We start from the raw sequence: 21,365 nt of genomic DNA, 5'->3' as shown, positions 1-21,365 counted from the left end.
AATGTTGTAATTAGAAATTCTTAATTAGGAAAATACATAAAATAACCAATAATTATTCTTGTTATTAAAGAAAAACATTATCTGTTAATATAAAATTACAATTTTCACATTAAACATTTTGATATACAGAGTGTTCATAACTTCTTTCTGCTGTCATGAAGTCTTTAATGAGATAAATGATTGCATAAAAACCATTAATATTGTTTTATTAAATAAAACATTCTTTTATTAAGACAAAAAAAGAAATATACCCATTAAACAAATTTTTATGTAGGTCTACAGGGTGTTCATAATATCCATCCGGCTGGATTCATAATGTTTGAATCTTTTTCACATGTTTCCGAATCCTCCTCCTTCTTCTAAGCAGCCACAAGTTGCCATACTATCATCATCCTCATTTCCAGTTACCACATGCATCAATGCATCGATGATGTTAGCATAGAAATCTAAAGCTTCACACAATTAAAATAAGCCCCTGTTTTTTAACTATTCCTCTCTGCCATAAGTTACTATAGGTTATAGAAAAAAATGAAACAGTAATTTTACATTTTAAAAATTCGAGGGTGTTTTCAGCTCATTTCCCTTCTCTGACATGAACTCCCCTCCCCCCACGAATTAGTAAATACCCTGATGTGTAAGAAAGAGGTAAAGACCTGAAGATTTGAATGTTGTTTTAATATTGTGTTAAATTACATTAAATTAAAATGATAGAATTTATACATTCATTAGAATATTGCCAGGGTGTGATAAATGTTTGTAGAGAGTCTCACAATCCCTCTATTTTCATTGAAATCAATTTTTACGTGCCTTGCCTCATATTTCATTTTATGTGCATGTTATGCTTGCTTTTGCTGCTTTCTGCGTCGTCCTGAACTGTCACCTACAATAGTTTCTTGTTCCATACTGGAAACAACTTCCATCACACACAGCTCGCAAGGATGAGACTGTATTGTCCGCTTTGAATATGGAGCATTGTCGAGAAAAGTGCGCCATATTGTCAGTATAACTAACATAAGAAAGTAATAAATTAATTGCATTCATACCTATTCTATAACATGAATATTGGACGTAATACGATATGAAACAGACAAAATAAAGGACTGAATACGATTTGAAACAGCCGCTAATTTTAAGCAGTCATTTACACTGTTAGCGAATACGATTTGATACAATCAGAGTTCACAGCGTGAAAGACCGTATCCGAAACTATACGAAAATGTATCAAACTCAATTTTGTCCACCAGTGGACATAATATGATTTGAAACGATGCTCCTCATTTGAGAGAGATGATTGTTATGTGTTGCAAAGAAAATTGTGAATGAAGATGTAGATAATTTTTTTGATTGCTTAACTTCTGTTTGTTAGAGACAAATAAAATTTTGAGGTCTTGTTTTACTATTTTAAGTGCCTATTTTACAAGCTTATTTTATGTGCCTAAACATATAATTTTTGTGACCTAAAATCTCGAGTCTATTTTATTATTGCTATGTCTTCCTCTCATCATCTCTTAAATCCTCTGTGGTTGTAAAGGGATCTTCAGCAAATTATTGTCAATTCCTATAAGACAAGTATAGTAGAACCACAGTCTAGTACAGGCATGTCAGAAATCAGACACTGAAAGTGTAGTGTATGTGCAGATTGCGTCATTCACTTGTTGCTCTTACCAGTTCTTAGCGCGAGGGATGTACAAGAATCTATTCTGTGCTTCTAGTGTTCAATTAAATTGACATTTGGTCATTATAAAAACACTTAGTCGAAGGAAAAAACGCAATTATTGTCATTGTCTATATCTGACAATTGTAACACATGAAACAATAGACTTACTCAGTTACAATTCACAAAGCAGTCGTTTGTAAAGAATCATTTATTTACATGATTTGTATACAGTACAGTATTTGAAGAAAATATAAATTTTGCAGTAATTTCGAAACAACAAAAAACGAACACAGTATTTCATTTTACATAGTAGGTACTGATTATTTCAAAGTAATACTCTTTCATTGTTCCTCAAGCATTATTGGGACCATTGGTGCACAAATGTTAAAGACAATATTTTACTCCCAATTACATGCAATAGGACATTGTGAGGCTTTTACACTGGACTCATTTCCTTGCTGTATATTAATATAAATTCACATTATTAATAAATTGGATAAATTAAACTTAGTTTTAAATTTATATATAGTTGATTTGGAAAACGTTGAGAGCAAGTATCAGAAAGTTGGGAGTATTACTGAAATGAGTTAAAAGAATACTTCACAAGCTTCGAAGCAAGGACATTTTCTTTATGTCAGGTTTAAAGATTTATTAACGTAAGTATATTAACATAATATAATAACGTGAGATGGAAAATCCGCCATTATATATTTTTCCAGAAAATTTTTCCGCTTACAAATAGTTGCTTTCTTCCTTCCCTTACAACCTCAAGACCCCCACATATATTCTTTACTCAATATTCTCATCACTTATCGGCTTATCAAATAGAAGTTGTAAGTCGTGTAACCATTGATGGCTGTGTTAGTACAGACTCCAAAACAACATCATTGTCATGTTCGCCTTGCCGTGAGAGTACTAATTAAGAAATAAGAGCTGGTGAATATCATATTTTGAGAACTTTACTAATCTGATTTAAATTCTCACATCACTATTAGGTCCACATGATATGATGAAAGCCTTTCATTTTAAAATAATTACTGTTGGCTGAGGAAAACATCATAACAGTTATGTTATATGATTCGTGAATTTCTCTTCTTCGTTATATCTATGGACTCCTCACTTTATTTTTCATAACGCATTCACAATCACAGCTCAAAGAGCACATCCGTACTCTTCTGTGTTACTGAAACCAAAGCTGTTCTGCTATTGCAAGTAATGTACAGCCCTGTCGCATTCCCCTCCAAGCCGATTCACTCCCTCCAAGTAGGGGAATAGGAGCTGCACATTGCACAGAGACAAGTGCATAATGTGCGCGACTGCACAATGTGCAGGGTTTTGACATGCCTGGTCTAGTATATACAGTCACGAAGCTTGGGATGATTTTTTGCAATTCTCGCGATAGTTGCTAGCCGCTTGGAGTGCTGTGAGTACTAGGAACAATAGACTGTGCCACTGCCAACATGATCTAATACAGGACAGACCATGTAACTGGCTTAACTCTATCACGAAAGATGGCGTTTCATCCATAGAAATTAGTTGGAATGCATAATGAGTAACATATATTTCTCTAAAATGTAGTGTAATTGCATTAATAAAACTTAAAACAATGATTAGGAGACACTTCAGACATAATTCACTTGCGAGTTAAGGTGTAATATAATTTTTGGTGTGAAAATTACGTTGTTTGTATGCGTAATACCAGCCTTTATTTCGATTAAATATTGTGAAATTCTTGTATATTCATTTATGCACGATTCAATAATTTTCAATTGCACCGCACGGATATTTATATATGTTGAAATTATGGGTTATGTTTACTGTACCACTTGCCCCTTTCTGTTTAATTTCAGTGGTCTCCAATGCCCTGCCATTCATATCGAAATTATAGGTTATGTTTACTATATTTAACTTATACTCTTAAATTCGCAATTATACATTATAATTAAGCATAATGTCATGTATGATACCCCACACATTCAATTTGTCTATATTTTAATACTACACTTGAGTACCTACTGAACTATTGTATTTATCTACTACCTAAGAGATGAAGTAACACTATCGTATGTACACTAATTTCATAGGAGTGGTATGCTAAATTTTCTGTCTACAATTAAGGAATGTAGATGTGCTAAATTAAAATCAGTATATAAATTACATTTTATTAAACCTCAAAATAGCTTCCATTCTAAAGTTAAAATGTTGATGCAAACAGATTATGTTAACACGTAAAATTCTCTTCACATTAAAATAACACAGTTTTGTAATTAGTTCTGCAACATATTATGCAACAAGAAGTAAACGGAACTTACCGACATATTACACTAAATAAAGCTTAGCTATGATACGCCTTAAAGTTATAATATAATATTTCACTGAGCTACATACACTGAAATAGAAAATCCGAACATACATTACGGCCTGGTAGATCGAAAAAGCATTGACTGTGCTGTATTTCGGATTGTTGTGAAAAGTCGTGTAAACTATGAAATGTTCGTTATCGGTTGTAATAACTGTAAATGGCTAAAATACAATAATTTGAATAATAATATGGGACAAGGAGACGTTTGCAGTACTATAAATTGTAAGAAAAAGAGATCAGAGTTATCCTTCTTCTGAAAGATCCAGGAAGATGAGTTTATAAAATATAATACATACTTAATGAAAATAATATATAAACCTTATGTATGTCATATTTCAATAGTAGAATGAAGGTGTTAATTTTTTCAAAAGAACACAATATCGTGTTATCGTTTGCTAGGGAAAGGGTCTGTGTTGAGGCGATAGTAGCGATCCTGGTGGTTAGCAACTATCAATGGATGCATATTTATTAAGTGTTGAGCTTCGTGACTGTATATACTAGACTGTGGTAGAACCCTACTAGTTCAAACTAATTGGGACATGGGCCTGTTCAGATTATCGGAATTTCGGATTAAGTGGAGGGGAAACAAATGCAAGCAGGGAAACCATGCATTATCCCCTCCCTACCCTTCAGTGTCCACCACTTTTTTCACTTTCGAGGTCTAATTCTATCTCCAGTGATAAAGTAAGTTGTACTTTATATCGTACATTTTGAGTTTCTAAATGCTGTACCATTAAATGGATTGAGTTTCAGTTCAAGTGATCTTTTTTTTCCTTCATCTTGTCTTTCTCTCTCTTTTTTTATATGTTCAAATTATGCGGAATTTTGGATTAGCGGGGTTTGGACTAGAGGAGTTCTGCTGTATAATGTTTCCATTTTTTCTGTTTCTCTTCTCTCTTTGCACCTATGTCTCTTTTTTACTTTTTAAAAACAGAAAAATATAATTTGTATATGGATAAGCTATTTTTCTCTTTTCTGAGCCCTTCTCAGCAATGCTAAGAATACATGATTGCACATGGATGCTGCATACAGAAAATACTGTAATTTGCTTTGGGACAGTATTTATGAATGTTTGTTATAAAGTTCATTAACATCATAAATATTTGTTGCACACTGTACAATATTGGGATACACTTTTTCTGATAACAAAATTTGCATGAAACTTGCTTTCTAGATGAAAAATATACTTTATCAATACAATAAGAACAATGACATTATTATATATATATATAATACTTCATATTGAACTTTAATTTTGGCTGAAAACTGAAATAATATAAATATTTGGCTCAGTTAAAGTCCAATAATGGTTTTGAAAAGAAAATTGTATGCTTTGAAGTTTGTAAAATGTATATTTGTACTTCAAAGTGTTCTCATAGTATTACTGGCAGTGAAACTTCCCTTGATGTTATTTATTTGGTGCTCTAAACAAAATAAGAGTATCAGTTGAAGAAACTTATAAGAGATTCATATTCTCAATTCATTCATGTATTTTATTCCATAGATCTTACATGAGCAGTGAAGCTTTAAGATGTGGAACAAGTCAAAATTTTACAATATTACATTTACAATTTTTACAAATTTTTACAGTTTTACAATTTAGTAATTTTCTACAATTTTGTGCAATTTTTTACAATATTTTGGCGAGATGTAGTGAGATGAGGTGAGGTCCGAGGATTCGCCAAGAGATTACCCGGCATTTGCCTTTTGGTTGGGGAAAACCTCGGAAAAACCCAACCAGGTAATCAAATCAAAGGGGTTGCAACTATCAATATTTTGGCTTATTGTATTGAGGTAAATGAAGTTGGAGTGTTGATGTAAGATACTATCAAGCACATTGTCACTTGGCTTCATAATGTAGAAATATTTCTTAGTTACTGTGGGCAATTCTTAAAGTAATTTCATGTATGTTACTTTGCTACTTTATATAATTAATTAAATTGTAAAATATGTTCACATCAGATGGCTGCATTAGAATGTTTTGCTCGAGCATGGCAATGGTTGCCAGATAAGACACTAGGTTTACTAGGTTCGATGTCGCCAAGGGAGTAGTATTCAGTCATTTGATTTGATTTCATTTGATTTGAATTGAATTTAAGTGGGAGCTATGACAGCCCTAGCACTGCGACCTAAATGATCTATGGCCGAGTGCACCATTTTTTATCAGAATTTTACCATGGTGAAGTTCGCATTTTACCCTGTTCAACCTCAGTTTCTGGTGCATCAATCGTGATAAAAGTTAAGCGTAGTAGTTTACCAGGGTAAAACTTAACTGCTTGTGATGGTATGATTATGTGGAATTTATCAGGCTCAAGTTCAAACAAAACGGCGGTGCGATTTGATGGAGTAGAAGACGAGATGTTGTACTTGGATTATTTAAACAGAGACCAACGTCAAATTGGCGTTAATGTGGAAAGAGGGGATCCTTTTGAAGAATACGTGAATAGGAAATTCGAGATGTCGTCTGTCCAAAGAAACCATATGGTGGTTAGTGAATGAAATGAATGAAAGGTTGGAATTTCCTATTAATCAAGATAATCCCATCTCACTTACAAGTAGAGTTTTAACAATGTTAAGAGTGTACCTACAGGAACATGTAACATTGTGATTGGTGATATGTCTAACATTCATTGTACCACGGCATTTTGCATTAGTAATCATGTGTCGAACATTATTGTGTCTTTCTCCACATGCTATAATCAGTTTCCTTCAAGGACAGAACTACAATCTGCAATGGATGAATTCCATCAAATTGATTAATTGCGGGGTGTTGTGATAATGGTAGGCTGTACTCACATCAGAATTCAGTCTCCTGAAGGAGACAATGCAGAACACTACCCTAACAGAAAATCGTATTTTTCTATCAACTGCCAAAACATTAGCGACCATAACTTATGTTATTAATAAGAGATGGGTTAACAGTAAAAATATATATACATTAATACAAATATTATTGTAATCTTCATCTTGCGATGTTGGATGACGTATATACGTCCGTTGATGTGACATATTAATGAATTTAAATACTTTATAGTCACAATCATGCCATGGTATGATTGTGACTATAAAGTATTTAAATTCATTAATATGTCACATCAACGGACATATATACGTCATCCAACATCGCAAGATGAAGATTACATTTGTAATGTTTCTTCCCACCCATAAGCAGTGCTGACTAGATCAGACGCTATGGACAGTACTCTATAACAGAGTCGCCAGTATGAAAGGATGATTCCGAGCCTTTAGCGTGAGATGAACTCGATAGCTCAGTTGGTAGAGTGCCTGACCGGAGTACAGGAAGTCGCAGGTTCGAATGCCGCTCGATGTTGTGAAATTTTTCTTTCATACCATGGCATGATTTTGACTATAAAGTATTTAAATTCATTAATATGTCACATCAACGGACATATATACGTCATCCAACATCGCAAGATGAAGATTACATTTGTAATGTTTCTTCCCACCCATAAGCAGTGCTGACTAGATCAGACGCTATGGACAGTACTCTATAACAGAGTCGCCAGTATGAAAGGATGATTCCGAGCCTTTAGCGTGAGATGAACTCAATAGCTCAGTTGGTAGAGTGCCTGACCGGAGTACAGGAAGTTGCAGGTTCGAATGCCGCTTGATGTTGTGAAATTTTTCTTTCATACCATGGCATGATTTTGACTATAAAGTATTTAAATTCATTAATATGTCACATCAACGGACATATATACGTCATCCAACATTGCAAGATGAAGATTACATTTGTAATGTTTCTTCCCACCCATAAGCAGTGCTGACTATATCAGACGCTATGGACAGTACTCTATAACAGAGTCGCCAGTATGAAAGGATGATTCCGAGCCTTTAGCGTGAGATGAACTCGATAGCTCAGTTGGTAGAGTGCCTGACCGGAGTACAGGAAGTCGCAGGTTCGAATGCCGCTCGATGTTGTGAAATTTTTCTTTCATACCATGGCATGATTTTGACTATAAAGTATTTAAATTCATTCACAAATATTATTATTATAACTTGTAATTTTATTTAATGTAATAAAAGTGCTGTAGCATATGATTATGTGAATTTTCAAATATAATAAATATAACCTATCTGGAGTGATATTAAATTCTGTGGCTAACTTAAAAAATTTAGCTTTTTCTCTTTTAGGGAACATCCATTGGTCTTCTTGTTTTCTAGAATATTGGCGTAAGAGCTATCTAGCTCTAAAAGAATCCCTATTTCATGATCTGAAAAATTTGGGGTTCTCTTTTTGTTCTCCATACACATTTTACCTATCTGTAGTGTTATAAATAAACGACTCAAACAGAGCGTCTAACAAAATCGAAGCGCATACTGGTAACAATTGGGTACCATCTGTTCTTAACTTTGCTCTCCTGTGGATGCTTTCCTTTGTAGAAATGACATGCGATGTCTGAGTTAACCTGGGTGAAGAGGGCAGTCAGAAGAATAGGTTTCAGTGACCGAGGATCATTGTTGATGCACCGCATTCGTATTTTCACTACAGTTTTCTTTTTACCATGTTCCCATGACCCTTGATCACTACGTTTTTTGATCGAGATTGCTGCACTCTGCCACTAATGTGCTTCCCAGTCATAATATCCTGCCAGTCCAGTAGTTTAATGTCCTTGATGAACTACTCGGTCAGTTAGAGCACGCATGTCATACTTGGTCCTAGTGATACGCTGTCAAAAATACTGTAATATGGAATAAGAAGAGAAAGACGCGGTAAAGTGAAACTTCTTAAGAAGTAAAATTAAGTGTAAAAGTGGAAATGAAAAGTGAAATATGGGATAAAGACCATTTATAGTGTTAAATATGCATAAAGTGGCTTTCAAAAGTATTCCACTCTCTTGTTCTTTGATATGGGAAATGGTTTAGAATATAAACACAGTTTAGTTCCAGATATGGGTTGAATTTATTACTATAATATTAGCATATACTACGCTGTACTTTCGTTGCTAATATAATCAGTTGGTAGTTACTTACGATATATCGTAATGTATCGTATTACAGTATGAGAAGGATAATTATCAGAGAAGGCCTAAGGCCAAGTTTGATAACCCATCAAGTATAGTATACATGGTGATTCATGAGGAAAGGTAAAAAATTTAGGATGTGAATTTTGAAGTCATTCTGAGTCAAAAAAGTTCATATGAATGTAGGTCCGTTTTCGAATAGTTACGGAGATATGGCTCTTTGATTTCAAAAAAAACTTCTGAGATTCCATTGTACTAACTCGCATTTAGAGACAGATGACGGACAAATTTAAAGTTTATATTCACGTATGCATACATACCTAATATTCTAGATGTCGGGATCGATGTTTTCGCACATTTTCAAAGGTACTTCCTTCTGCTTCAATGCACTGTTGTGCTCGGGCGTGAATCGCTCGGGAGAGTTGCTCGTAACTGTTCTTTATGCTGCATCCAAAATATGGTCGATTAGCACCTCTCTCGTTTCCCCCCTTCCTTTGCTATACCAAGTCTTTCATCCAACCTCATAGACAGTAAGTACTCCTCGATATGGTACCCTTCTGTTCGGAAAGTGTCGTTCATATTCAGCGACGGCACGCAAGGAACTTCCATCACACAAACCATAAACATACACAATATCGACGTATTCTGTAGTCGAAAATTTATAAGGCATCTTGAAAAACACAACTTAACACTTCCGATAACTGTACCAGTATAACTACTGTACTGTAGGTAGCTGACTGGACTGCTGTGAATTGATGATAGTGTAGGCTATTTGTGTTATCTGTGGGTTCTGTGTCATTACATCAGACAGGGCAGGCAATTGGACATTTGTAATGCCCCACCACCCGGTTTGTTTCTCTTATCTACATCGCTCACAATGCAGATACCAATGTTACATCATTCATTGCGAACTTGACCTTGTCTCACTTCAGCAGCATATGGTAACATCTGATTCACATTGGGGCGAGATGTTTTACCAAAAAAAAAATGCATCTAGCTCCATCATCGTTTGAAAACGGACGTATGTTCATATGAACATTTTCACTCAAAATGGCCTAAGATATCGTATCCTAAATTTTTTACCTTTCCTCGTGAATCACTCTTTATACTATGACAATATGATACACATGTTCTATAATGCTTCATCTGCTTTTAAATTTCACTATTAATGAAATTTCACCATTATTTAAATTTCCACTATTTAATCTAAAAGTCTGGAGGTTTATTAAATTTGTCAGTCTATCTGGAGAGAGAGGTGACAGAATTTTGTTTGTAATCGATTATTGAAACAATTGAATTTACATTAGTTATGATAACTAAGTCACTATAAACAAATTAGTAAGAGACAACAATTTTTAATTTTTTGTCATAATTTTAGCACCGTTTTAAAAATGAATTCTATATGTGAAGAAAGTGTTGCCTATGATATTGGTATTGCAGCAGATTCTGAAAAATTTGTTGTTGATATGTGCGATGAAATGCCACTTTATCACACTACTGTGGTAAAGTATCTCCTTACGACATTTTTATGAATGTCATGAACTTCGACATTATGTAACGAAAGTGGATAAATTTATAAAATCGTTCTAACTCTCCACTAATAAAGTTTTATTGAACACCATGAAACTAGTGTTTCAAAATGAGTGTAAGAGGGCAGTATTGGGATAGATTTGAATGTGACAATAAGACAAGCCACCTAGATTTAAATATATCCATTACAAGAATGGTATGCTCGACCATCATAGGCTCAAGACATGTCGAGTGAGCAAATGCAGTGTCTTGTGGTATTCTTGTACACATGTTGGTTCATTTCCAAAGCCAAGCATTTGACAATTAAATATTGGTTCTTCTTAATTGATCTCTGCATAATTGATTCTCATTTAGTACTAGAAATTGAGAGTGGAATAATTGAAAGCCTGAACACAGGGTTTTGCCTCTTTTCTTATCTATTTAGTTACATTTATCTGAATCTAGGATGTATACTGAAAATATTTTGAATTACCTTTACAAGACCAGTGGTATTCATGTTGAATAAAATTATTTTTCAGACAATTTTTGGCCTTTTTGAAGCATCCATCATGTTGCCAGTGATAGTTTTTGGCGTAATATGGCCCAATTTGAAACTCTATAGCAGAGGTCTCCAAATGACATATCGTCATTCGTGCTCTCGATGCTGCCCGCCGAACACAGTGTGCTGTAAGACTAGAGAAGTGGGAGAGACTCGTACCTCAACAGATAGGAGCGATCAGTGGGGGATCACAGCAACAGTCTGCTTATGTTTACAAATAAAAACATCAAAAGAATAAGAAATATCATACGTTTGTATATTATTTTGACATATATGAAGCTGGAGCCCCGTCTGTTGCTATTGACACAAGCCATTGCACATTCAACCTCTTCTGTTCTATGGTGCCTTTCAGTGCCTGGAAAAGATCTTCTCCAGTTGTATTTTGTAATTACATCTAGAAGACATTCAGACACAGTGAAATGTTCATTAACTCCTCGGATGAAAATGGCTAGGTGAGCTTTGTCATTTCTATCTGTGCTTTCGTCCAATGCAAGTGAGTAAGCTACAAACTGGTTAATTGTGGTTTCAACTTCAGATTCAATTACATTTACAATCTTGAAATTCCTTCTCTGAACTGTAATTGGAAACAATTTAATTTTCTTAAACTTTGACTTTGTTCTGGACACAGTATTTTAGTAACTTTCTGTACACACGATTTTATAAATGATGCTTCTGTAAAGGGCTTCATTGATTTTCCAATATTCCAAGCTAGAACATAGCTAGCAAGAAGCTTTTTTGTTTAAGACCGAGGACACGTGTGTGATTTGTGTTTGTATTTTCTTGTTTTATATTTATCAAAATATTTGTAGGCCTACGCATTTCACCTAAAATTAAACGAAAAACTGTATGTTTGTCATGCGGAACTGAGTGTAAACGTATTGTAATATACTGATTGTGATTTATAACCAACAGTCATACAGATAGCCCCAAAATAAATTATTTTCACATGTCCAACATGCCTGTAATTGTATGATATTCTTTGTGAAGAGTCGAGTAGTGTCGTCGCATGTTGAATTTTAACACACCCTTAAGAATTTTCGAACAAATTAAACATTTCATATTCTCCCCACTAACACAAAAAAAAATTCTCTTCCTCTTCATCCTTGAATGTACTACGTCCATGATTAGAAGACATTGTGAAACAGTGGAACACTCCGACCAAGACAATGGTAATGGTAGTCCGCCACTGCTCTTTGTTTGCGCATAAACATTGAATACAGTACAGTGGAGATCGGTGAGGCGGAACGCACTCATTATGTACTGGCTTTGGTTCCGTTCAGGGGCTTACTCGCGAGTAGGCTTTTGGAGACGTCTGCTCTATAGTGAATATACAACTTTCTGTACTGCTTGTCTTCCCTCGTCTAATCTATTATAGCCTTTCTGAATGCTTACTGATAGAATTGATATGATATGATATATATTTCTCAAAATCTTCGGTCCTGCTGGCCCTTCACATTTCTGTATTCGGGCCAGCATTCCCTTACTTGCACTACTTACAACTTTAAACAAGACGTTTTTTGACACTTGAAGCCTGTTCTTGCTATGTCTTTCATGTCCCTTCACTTTCACTTGACCATCCTTTTACTTTATCCACTACTCTTCTACTTCCCTTCTCTTATTCTCAGTTCTCTTAAAAATCATTCCTATCTTCATAACTTAATACTTTGAATAACAATACATATAACTTATTTAATATATAAGACCTAACCCTTGTTGACTATTTCACTAAAAACTTGAGCTATTATTATATTCACTGTCTAAACTCTTCTCACACAACACATTAGCGCTTGTATCCTAGCAACATTGCTTTCACTTTATTTAAAACACTATTTAACACTGAAAAAAAAAAGTAAAACAGTTCACTTCCATTTAACCATTACCTAGCTGAGCCTACTATTATTTCATCCCACTGATGCACCATTTCCTCAGATTATAGACAGGTTGATTCTCCACTATTGCCCCCTCTTTTCACACTCCTGCCACGCTTTACACACTCAATACTTCCCCTTCTATTCCCCACACTTATTTCGCTTCCTCGTTCTTCTTTCGTCGGTTCAGTATTCCTCTCTCTCCCCTTCTGCCTTTCTCTAATTCTGTTGCCATCTGATACTATGCTACTGATAGAATTAATCAGGACATATGGTCGGTTTGACAAATATAGGTTGATTAGTAGTGCATTCGGATGTGGTCACTTGGACCTTCCTGGATCTCTTAGTCTGGCAGTGTTAAATTCTATTTCTTAAGTGATGGGTACTCCTGAGGATATCATGTTGTTGTCGTCGTCGTCGTTGACGACAAGTCTTTATTAATCACGAGTGTATACAACTTTCAGTCATTTACTATTTTGTTCTGGAGATGGGGTTCAGGACCTCACAGAGTGATGTGGCGTATTAGTGAAGTGATGATGATAATGGTACAGGCAATGGGAGAACCACGAGAAAGAAGCCCTCAATGCCCCTTTGTCCACTACACAAATTCCTTCATGACTCAGACAGGGAACGAACCAAGACAGAGAGACTGATCACTTGACCTTGGGTGAGGGATGATGATGATGATGATGATGATGATGATGATGATGATGATGATGATGATGATGATGATGATGATGACGACGACGAGTAGTAGAGTTTTGTTCTGACAAGCGAAAATCACCCAGTAAATTTCTCCTGGAGTCATTAAAGTCAAATTGGAGCAGCTTTTATTTTGTTTGTTTGTATGACACAGAATGTTTAGCTGGAAAGCATGTGAAGAATTTATATTGCCCTTAAGAAACTATTTCCTTCCTTTTTTCTCCTGGGTGTCAATATTCAAATCACAGATCTTAAGCCATGCTATAAATTTCCAATTTATTTATATACTTGCTTTCTTAACATCCTATACAGAATTGAAATAACCTTGCAGACTGAAAGGGACAAAAGGGTAGACGTAAATGAATAGAAAACCTATATTACGTTTTGTGATTAAATGCACGGTTAATTAGGAAATTAAGTTTGAAGTTTCAGCAGTCCTGCAACATCGTCGCTAACACACACAATTCGTGATACAGATGTAAGAGGTCAATGAACTCTGTGTGTCTAGGTAGGTGAGCTCTTGTCTGCCAAGACGTTGCCACTTGTTCGCTTTGTGCAATGGCTTGATTTAGGGTTTTTTTAATTAAATTTCCAAAAAACCGTTCATGCTATTGAAATATGCCAGAGGGATAAATTATATTCTTTACTAGATTTCTCATCGATATGGACAAAAATCACGATCCTGCTCACAATAGTTACCCAATAAGAGAAAAATTATGAACTTTCCATCAATATGATATTACAGTTTTTTGTTACATACACCATGGACTATTCACTCTGGAAACCTGCATGACTATTTCACTTCCATTCTCTATATTTATCTATTCACTTATATACTGATAACTGTATTTGTTTCCATAGAATTCCTATCCCTGTCATATTTCACTCTAACCTCATTCTAGATCAGTTTAGAACCTGAAATTGCATGAGCATACAATGTGATTACAACAAAATAAGGACATGATACTAACATCACATTAATAACGAATAAAGTTTCATTTCTAGTCACAGTTTGAATCAATAACTCCCTCCAGCACTGCGTTACAGCAATCAATACTTTAGCTTTGTATTATTATTATTATTATTATTATTATTATTTTTTTATTATTCCCCCCCCCCCTAAAAAATGTGTCCCCTTTTTATTCAGTATGCTCCATTGCAGTAATGCAATACTACACACATTTGTTGCTACACTGTTTTTACATTCTGTCGGAACTTAAAACAAAAACTAATAGTACACTATTTACAATGTTTAAAAGGATGTAAAGTCAGCTGACTGAATAGAGTTTATGAATTATTTAAAATTATTAATACTAATACTATTTTAACTGGAGTAGTATTTTCACTATTTACAATATAATACACTGCCGTGAAGTCTACTGACTTAATAAAGGTGGTAAATTGCTTATAATTATTTTAACATATCTAACTACTACTATTATTACTGAATACTAATACTAATACAAGTAGAGTAGTTTTTTCACTATTTACAATATTTATAGTAATGTGAAATCTATTGATTGAACAAAATTTCTGAATCCCTTATAGTGTTTTAACAATAGTTTCTCATGTGACACTGGCCATCTATCTTGATTTCTATATATTCCCTTCTTCAGTATATCCCTTTGTTTATTCAATTTGACACACGAGTATATTAGGTGATCTACTGTTTGTGCATCTTGAAGGCATGAACACGTATTCTTATTCTTATTCTTATTCTTATTATTATTATTATTATTATTATTATTATTATTATTATTATTATTATTATTGGTGCTGCTGTTACAAACAATCACGTGGGGACTGGAGTGTCAGCAGGCAAGCTGTGCGTGCCTGCAGCCATGCTGCCCCTGAAAGCAAATCTGGGTAAAATAATGGCTCTGTAGCTGTAAAACATAGTCTGTTAGAAAAATAAAATTATAAAAACCGGTTGGACATTTTTTGGACTCATGAATGAAGATATATGAAGAGCAAAACATATATCAAATCTATAAGGACCCAGACATAATAAGAGTAATCATTAAGGCAATGAGGATTGGGTAGCTAGGAGACATATAAAACAATATGACGAGTACCATTGTAGAAAGTTTACTTCATTAAACAAGATAAAACAAGGTGGAGAGGATGACCACCAAAACGATGGGTTAATAGTGTAGAGGAGGACTTGAAAGATGGTAGAGAGATGGAAAAATATGGCAGTTAAAGGGAGACAAGCATCATAGCGGTGATCAAGGCTGGAGAGCAGCTATTGACTCGTACTTTCCCTGTTTTCATTCCATAATTTAGGCCTACAGTTACCCTTATCCATGAAATATGACTGCACCATTGTGGAGTAATGGTTAGCACGTCTGATCGTGAAACTAGCAGGACCGGGTTCAAATCCTGGTTGGGGCAAGTTACTTTGTTGAGGTTTTCTCGGGTTTTCCCTCAACTCATTAAGAGCAAATGCTGGGTAAATTTCGGCGCTGGACCACAGCACAGTCTAGTACATACAGTCATGAAGCTCAATACTTACTAAAGATGCATACATAGACAGTTGAAATATGCATCCATAGACAGTTGCTAACCACCAGGATTGCTACTATTGCCTCATCACAAACCCTTTCCCCAGCAGATGATAAAATGTATTGTACTTTTGATATCGTATTCTTTTGAAAAAATTAACACTTTCTTCCACTATTGAAATATGAAATACATATTATTTTCATAAAGTATATATTATATTTTATAAACCCACCTTCCTGGATCTTTCGGAAGAAAGATAACTATGACCTCTTTTTCTTACAATATTTATAGTACTACAAGCATCTCATTGTCCCATATTATTATTCAAAGTATTGCATTTTAGCCATTTACAGTTATTAGAACCGATAACGAACATTTCACAATTTACACAACTTTTCACAACAAAGCGAATTACAGCACAGTCAATGGCTTTTCGATCTAGACCAGGCTGTAATGTATGTTCGGGTTTTCTATTTCAGTGTATGTAGCTCAGTGAAATATTATATTATAACTTTAAGGCATATCATTGCTAAGTTTTATTTAGTGTAATGTGTCCATAAGTTCCGTTTACTTCTTGTTGCGTAATATGTTGCAGAAATAATTACAAAACTGTGTTATTTTAATATGAAGAGAATTTTACGTGTTAACATAATCTGTTCGCATCAACATTTCAAGTTTAGAATGGAAGCCATTTTGAGGTTCAATAAAAACGAATTTATATTGTGATTTTAATTTAGCACATCTGCCTTCCTTAATTATAGACAGATAATTTACCATACTACTCCTATGAAATTAGTGTACGTACGATTGTTACTTCGTCTCTTATGTAGTAGATAAATACAATAATTCAGTACTCAATTGTAGTATTCAAATACAGACAAATAGAATGTGACAGGTGTCATACATGACATTATGTTTAATTATAATGTATAATTGCGAATATAGGAATATAAGTTAAATATAGTAAACATAACCTATAATTTCCATATCCATAACATACATATGTAGTGGCAGGGCATTGGAGACCACTAAAATTAGACAGAAAGGGGCAACTGGTACAGTAAACATAACCTATAATTTCAACATATCTAAATATCCGTGCGGTGCAACTGAAAATTATTGAATTGTGCATAAATGAATGTACAAGAATTTCGCAATATTTAATCGAAATAAAGGCAGGTATTACACATACGAACAACGTAATTTTCATACCAAAAATAATATTACATCTTAACCCTTTCTTACCTATAGATACCATATGGCAATAATTAACTTTATAGCATTTATATACTTGTGTGTTACATATGAAGATAAATTTTGCTAGATAACTTCTATTTAAATACATTTTCATCAATATAGTTTTGTTTCAAATGTTGCCACTCCCGTAACTTGGTCACTGAATTGGTGCTAATACAGCTATTTGTTTCAACATGGATTGCTTGTAAATTTAATTTGGGTTAGAAAGGGTTAACTCGCAAGGAATCATGTCTGAAGTGTCTCCTAATCATTGTTTTAAATTTTATTAATGCAATTACACTACATTTTAGAGAAATATATGTTACTCTTCATGCATTCCAATTAATTTATATGGTTGAAACGCCGCCCTTTGTGATCGGGTTAAGCGAGTCACATGGCCTGTATTAGATCACAGTGGCAGTGACACAGTCTATTGTTCCTAGTACTCACAGTGCTCCAAATGGCTAGCAACTATCGCGAGAAATGCAAAAAATCATCCCAAGCTTCGTGACTGTATACAATAGACTGTGACCACGGTATCATCTCGATGGCATTATCACCTTCATTTCACTGAGATGCTAGATAACCATAGCAGTTGATAAAGCATAGTGAAATAACCAACTAAAAGGAAAATAAAAATAAAAAAGAAAATATGAAACCGAATCCACAATGTTCCTACAATGAATGCTCCATGAAACGAGCAACTACTGATATTGAAATTCCCAGAGTTGGTGACAACATTTCGGATTTTAGTTGTGGTACAATGAGATGACAGAGTATTCAAAATTCATACACAACATGTAGAACACGTATATGCATATTTGTACCTTAATCTTATAATTATTATATATGTGATTTTCGTGTTACAGGTCGCCATCTTTTGAAATGCTATGAGGCAATTGCTGATTATGTTACTGATGTTACAAAAAGAATTGAAGAAAGTGGAAAGGAGTACCTTCCTGTTGAACATAGCGGGATTCACATGCTCTTGAAGAAACTTATTCACCACGACAAAGAGCGAAATGGACCTGAGCATGGTGAAGTATTGCATGTTATAATAATAAAATGTTTCTTCATTTCTTGCACGAAGTTACAAACGGTTCTGAAGTATAATGAATCATATTGTGAAGAGTATTTTAATAGTTTTACAAAATTATTGATTGCAATATTTAGGAGGCAGATGTCGTTGACCTAAAAATAGCTGAAAAGTGACCAATAAAATGCTCTTACATTGCTGCAATTGAGGAATTGAGGATCCCTAAAAAATTGATCAGTCATTCATGTCGGCATAGGTGTAAGGCAAGGCCGCGTGTTATCACCGCTCCTCTTTAACCTGGTCTTAGATGCAACTCTAAGAAGAGTGAATGTTTCCCCTAGAGGAATCCATTGGGGGCTCTCCGGTAGACTAGAAGATCTAGACTATGCGGGTGATATCTGTCTCTTAGCTCATTCCTTTAAAGATATGAAAGCCAAACTGCAACAATTGGAAAAGGAAGCACAGAAGGTGGGTCTTCAAATCAATATTAATAAAACTAAAGAATTGCACATAGGTACCAATCAACCTACTCTTCTAACTCTAAGCAGCGGCGTAATTGAAAATGTGAAGGAATTCTCATATTTATGCAGTATAGTCTCCCAGAATGGTGGTACAGATAGCGATGTGAGAGTAAGAATAAAGAAGGCAAGATATGCCTTTGGGCTGCTAAAGCCTATATGGAAGAGTGCTGCCTATACAATAAATACTAAACTGAGAATTTTTAACACAAATGTCAAATCCGTGCTTTTATATGGCTGTGAAACCTGGGAAATAACTAAAACTATTATCAATCAACTACAAGTTTTTATTAATAGATATTTGAGAAACATATTAAAAATATTCTGGCCGGTCCAGATATCCAACGAAAACCTATGGTTAAAAACTAAACAAAAACCAGTTGAATTTGAAATTCGGCATAGGAAGTGGGGATGGCTGGGACATACACTTCGCCGACCTCCAGATGACCCCGCCAGGAAGGCATTGGATTGGAATCCGCAGGGCAGCAGAGGAATTGGCAGACCCAAGATAACATGGAAACGAACTGTTCTCACAGAAGCAAAAACGATGGGGAAGACATGGAGTGAGATTAAGGCGTTGGCCAGGAATAGTCAGATGGAGAAGCTTTCTGAGAGCCCTATGTTCCACCTAGGAATGATAGGAATATTGATTGATTGAAAAAATTGATCTCTCTGGTGAAAGCTATGATGACAAATACCAAGTGCATAGTTAAAATTCAAAACATGATGTCTAACCCTGTTTCTACTAGGTGTGGCGTCCGACAAGGAGATTCACTAGCTTGTCTCCTTTTTAATATAGCACTGGGGAAAGTCATGAGGGATTCGCGTATTAATACTAGGGGAACTATTTTGTATAAGTCGATTCAGGTGCTGGCTTATGTACGCTAACGACTTAGATATCATAGGAAGAAGTCAGGCAGCAATGAAAGAGGCCTTTATTAAGCTGGAAAAGGCAGCAAGAAAGATCCATTTACAAATTAATGAAGAAAAAACAAAGTATATGCCAGTCACGAGAGCTAATATAAATGGACCCCCTTACCTGGAAATAGGCTCTTTTAAATTTGAAACTGTCCATAGTTTTATCTAACTTGGCTCTGAAATTAATAACAAAAATAATGTTAGTTCTGAAATAAAAAAACGAATATTATCTGCCAATAGATGCTTTTATGGTCTTAGAAGACATATGAAATCTCAAATTATATTTAGGAATACAAAAATTATGATGTATAAAACTCTTATAAGGTCTGTACTACTTTACGCATCTGAGACTTGGCCATTGTCGAAGTCAGATGCGACATTATTATGTACATTTGAAAGAAAGATTCTTAGGTAAATCTTTGGACCAGTTAGAGAAAACGGAACATGGAGAAGAAGGTATAATTTCGAACTGTACAGATTATGTAATGAGCCGGACATTGTTAAATTTATAAAAATAAGAAGATTGGATTGGGCCGGGCATGTTATGAGAAGATGATAGAGTTGCGAAGAGAGTTTTTATATTTATTCCGATGGAAAGAAGGAAGGTTGGGAAACCGAGATTGAGATGGGAAGACTGTGTGACGGATGACATGAAGACTTCGGGTGTTAGAAATTGGAGAAGTTTGGCATTGGATAGGGAGAAATGGTGAAAACTTCTGAAGAAGGCCAGGGCCCATGAAGGGCTGTCGTGCCAGTGATGATGATGATGATGATGATGATGATGATGATGATGATGATGATGATGATGATTTACATACAGATGCCTTAAAAATCACTTTAAGTTTAATAAATTAAATACAGGGATCTCTCTATGGACCAATAATAAACATAAAAGTGCAGAAATTTAAAAAAAAAAATAAAAATTACCCATACCCTTTTGTTTCTGTTTTCCTTGTATTAAAACAGTTAATTTCCATTTAATACAAATTCACGGATAGCCATGGGTTGTGCACTTCAACATACACTATCTACCAAAAAGTAATTGGACATTGTTTTTGCCACTTTAGAACCTCGTGGTACCACCTCTTGCTGCTATGACATCAGTCACCCTGTCAGGCATGCTCTCCACTAGTTTGTGCAGGATATCCACTGTAATGCGTCGCCATTCCTCTTGCAACATGGCATTCAGTTGGACAATGGAAATTGGCCGCATCTCCCGAGACCTCAATCTCCGGTCCATTTTGTCCCAAAGGTGCTCAATGGGATTGAGATCAGGTCTGTGCAGGCTAGTCCAACCGGTGAACATTATTGTCTGCATACCACTGCATAGTAGCCGCCGAAACATGGCACCTAACCAGGGGCGAATGCTAATCACGAAAGTTAGGCTTGCTCTTTTATTCATAGGGGAAGGTGGGAGGATATAATAATTCATAATTAATAAAAATAATCAGACCCACATAAATAATTTATTTTATAATTATGAAATAATTATGAGTCATGGATCATATTC

General features: G+C 34.9%; 1 protein-coding gene across 1 annotated transcript in view; it reads left to right on the top strand.

Moving 5' to 3' along the window:
- peng (Pumilio and CPL domain-containing protein penguin) overlaps positions 1–21,365 on the top strand; it is a 145,662-nt gene that overhangs the window by 107,830 nt on the left and 16,467 nt on the right. Inside the window, exon 10 of the mRNA XM_069838357.1 lies at positions 18,253–18,420. Within this exon, the coding sequence (XP_069694458.1) occupies positions 18,253–18,420 (168 nt within the window). The remainder of the gene's footprint in view (positions 1–18,252; positions 18,421–21,365) is intronic.

Source organism: Periplaneta americana, chromosome 10, assembly GCF_040183065.1.
Source record: "Periplaneta americana isolate PAMFEO1 chromosome 10, P.americana_PAMFEO1_priV1, whole genome shotgun sequence".
Taxonomy (NCBI): Eukaryota; Metazoa; Arthropoda; class Insecta; order Blattodea; family Blattidae; genus Periplaneta; species Periplaneta americana.
The sequence above is the reverse complement of the archived record's forward strand: the minus strand, read 5'-3'. Positions and strand labels throughout refer to the sequence as shown.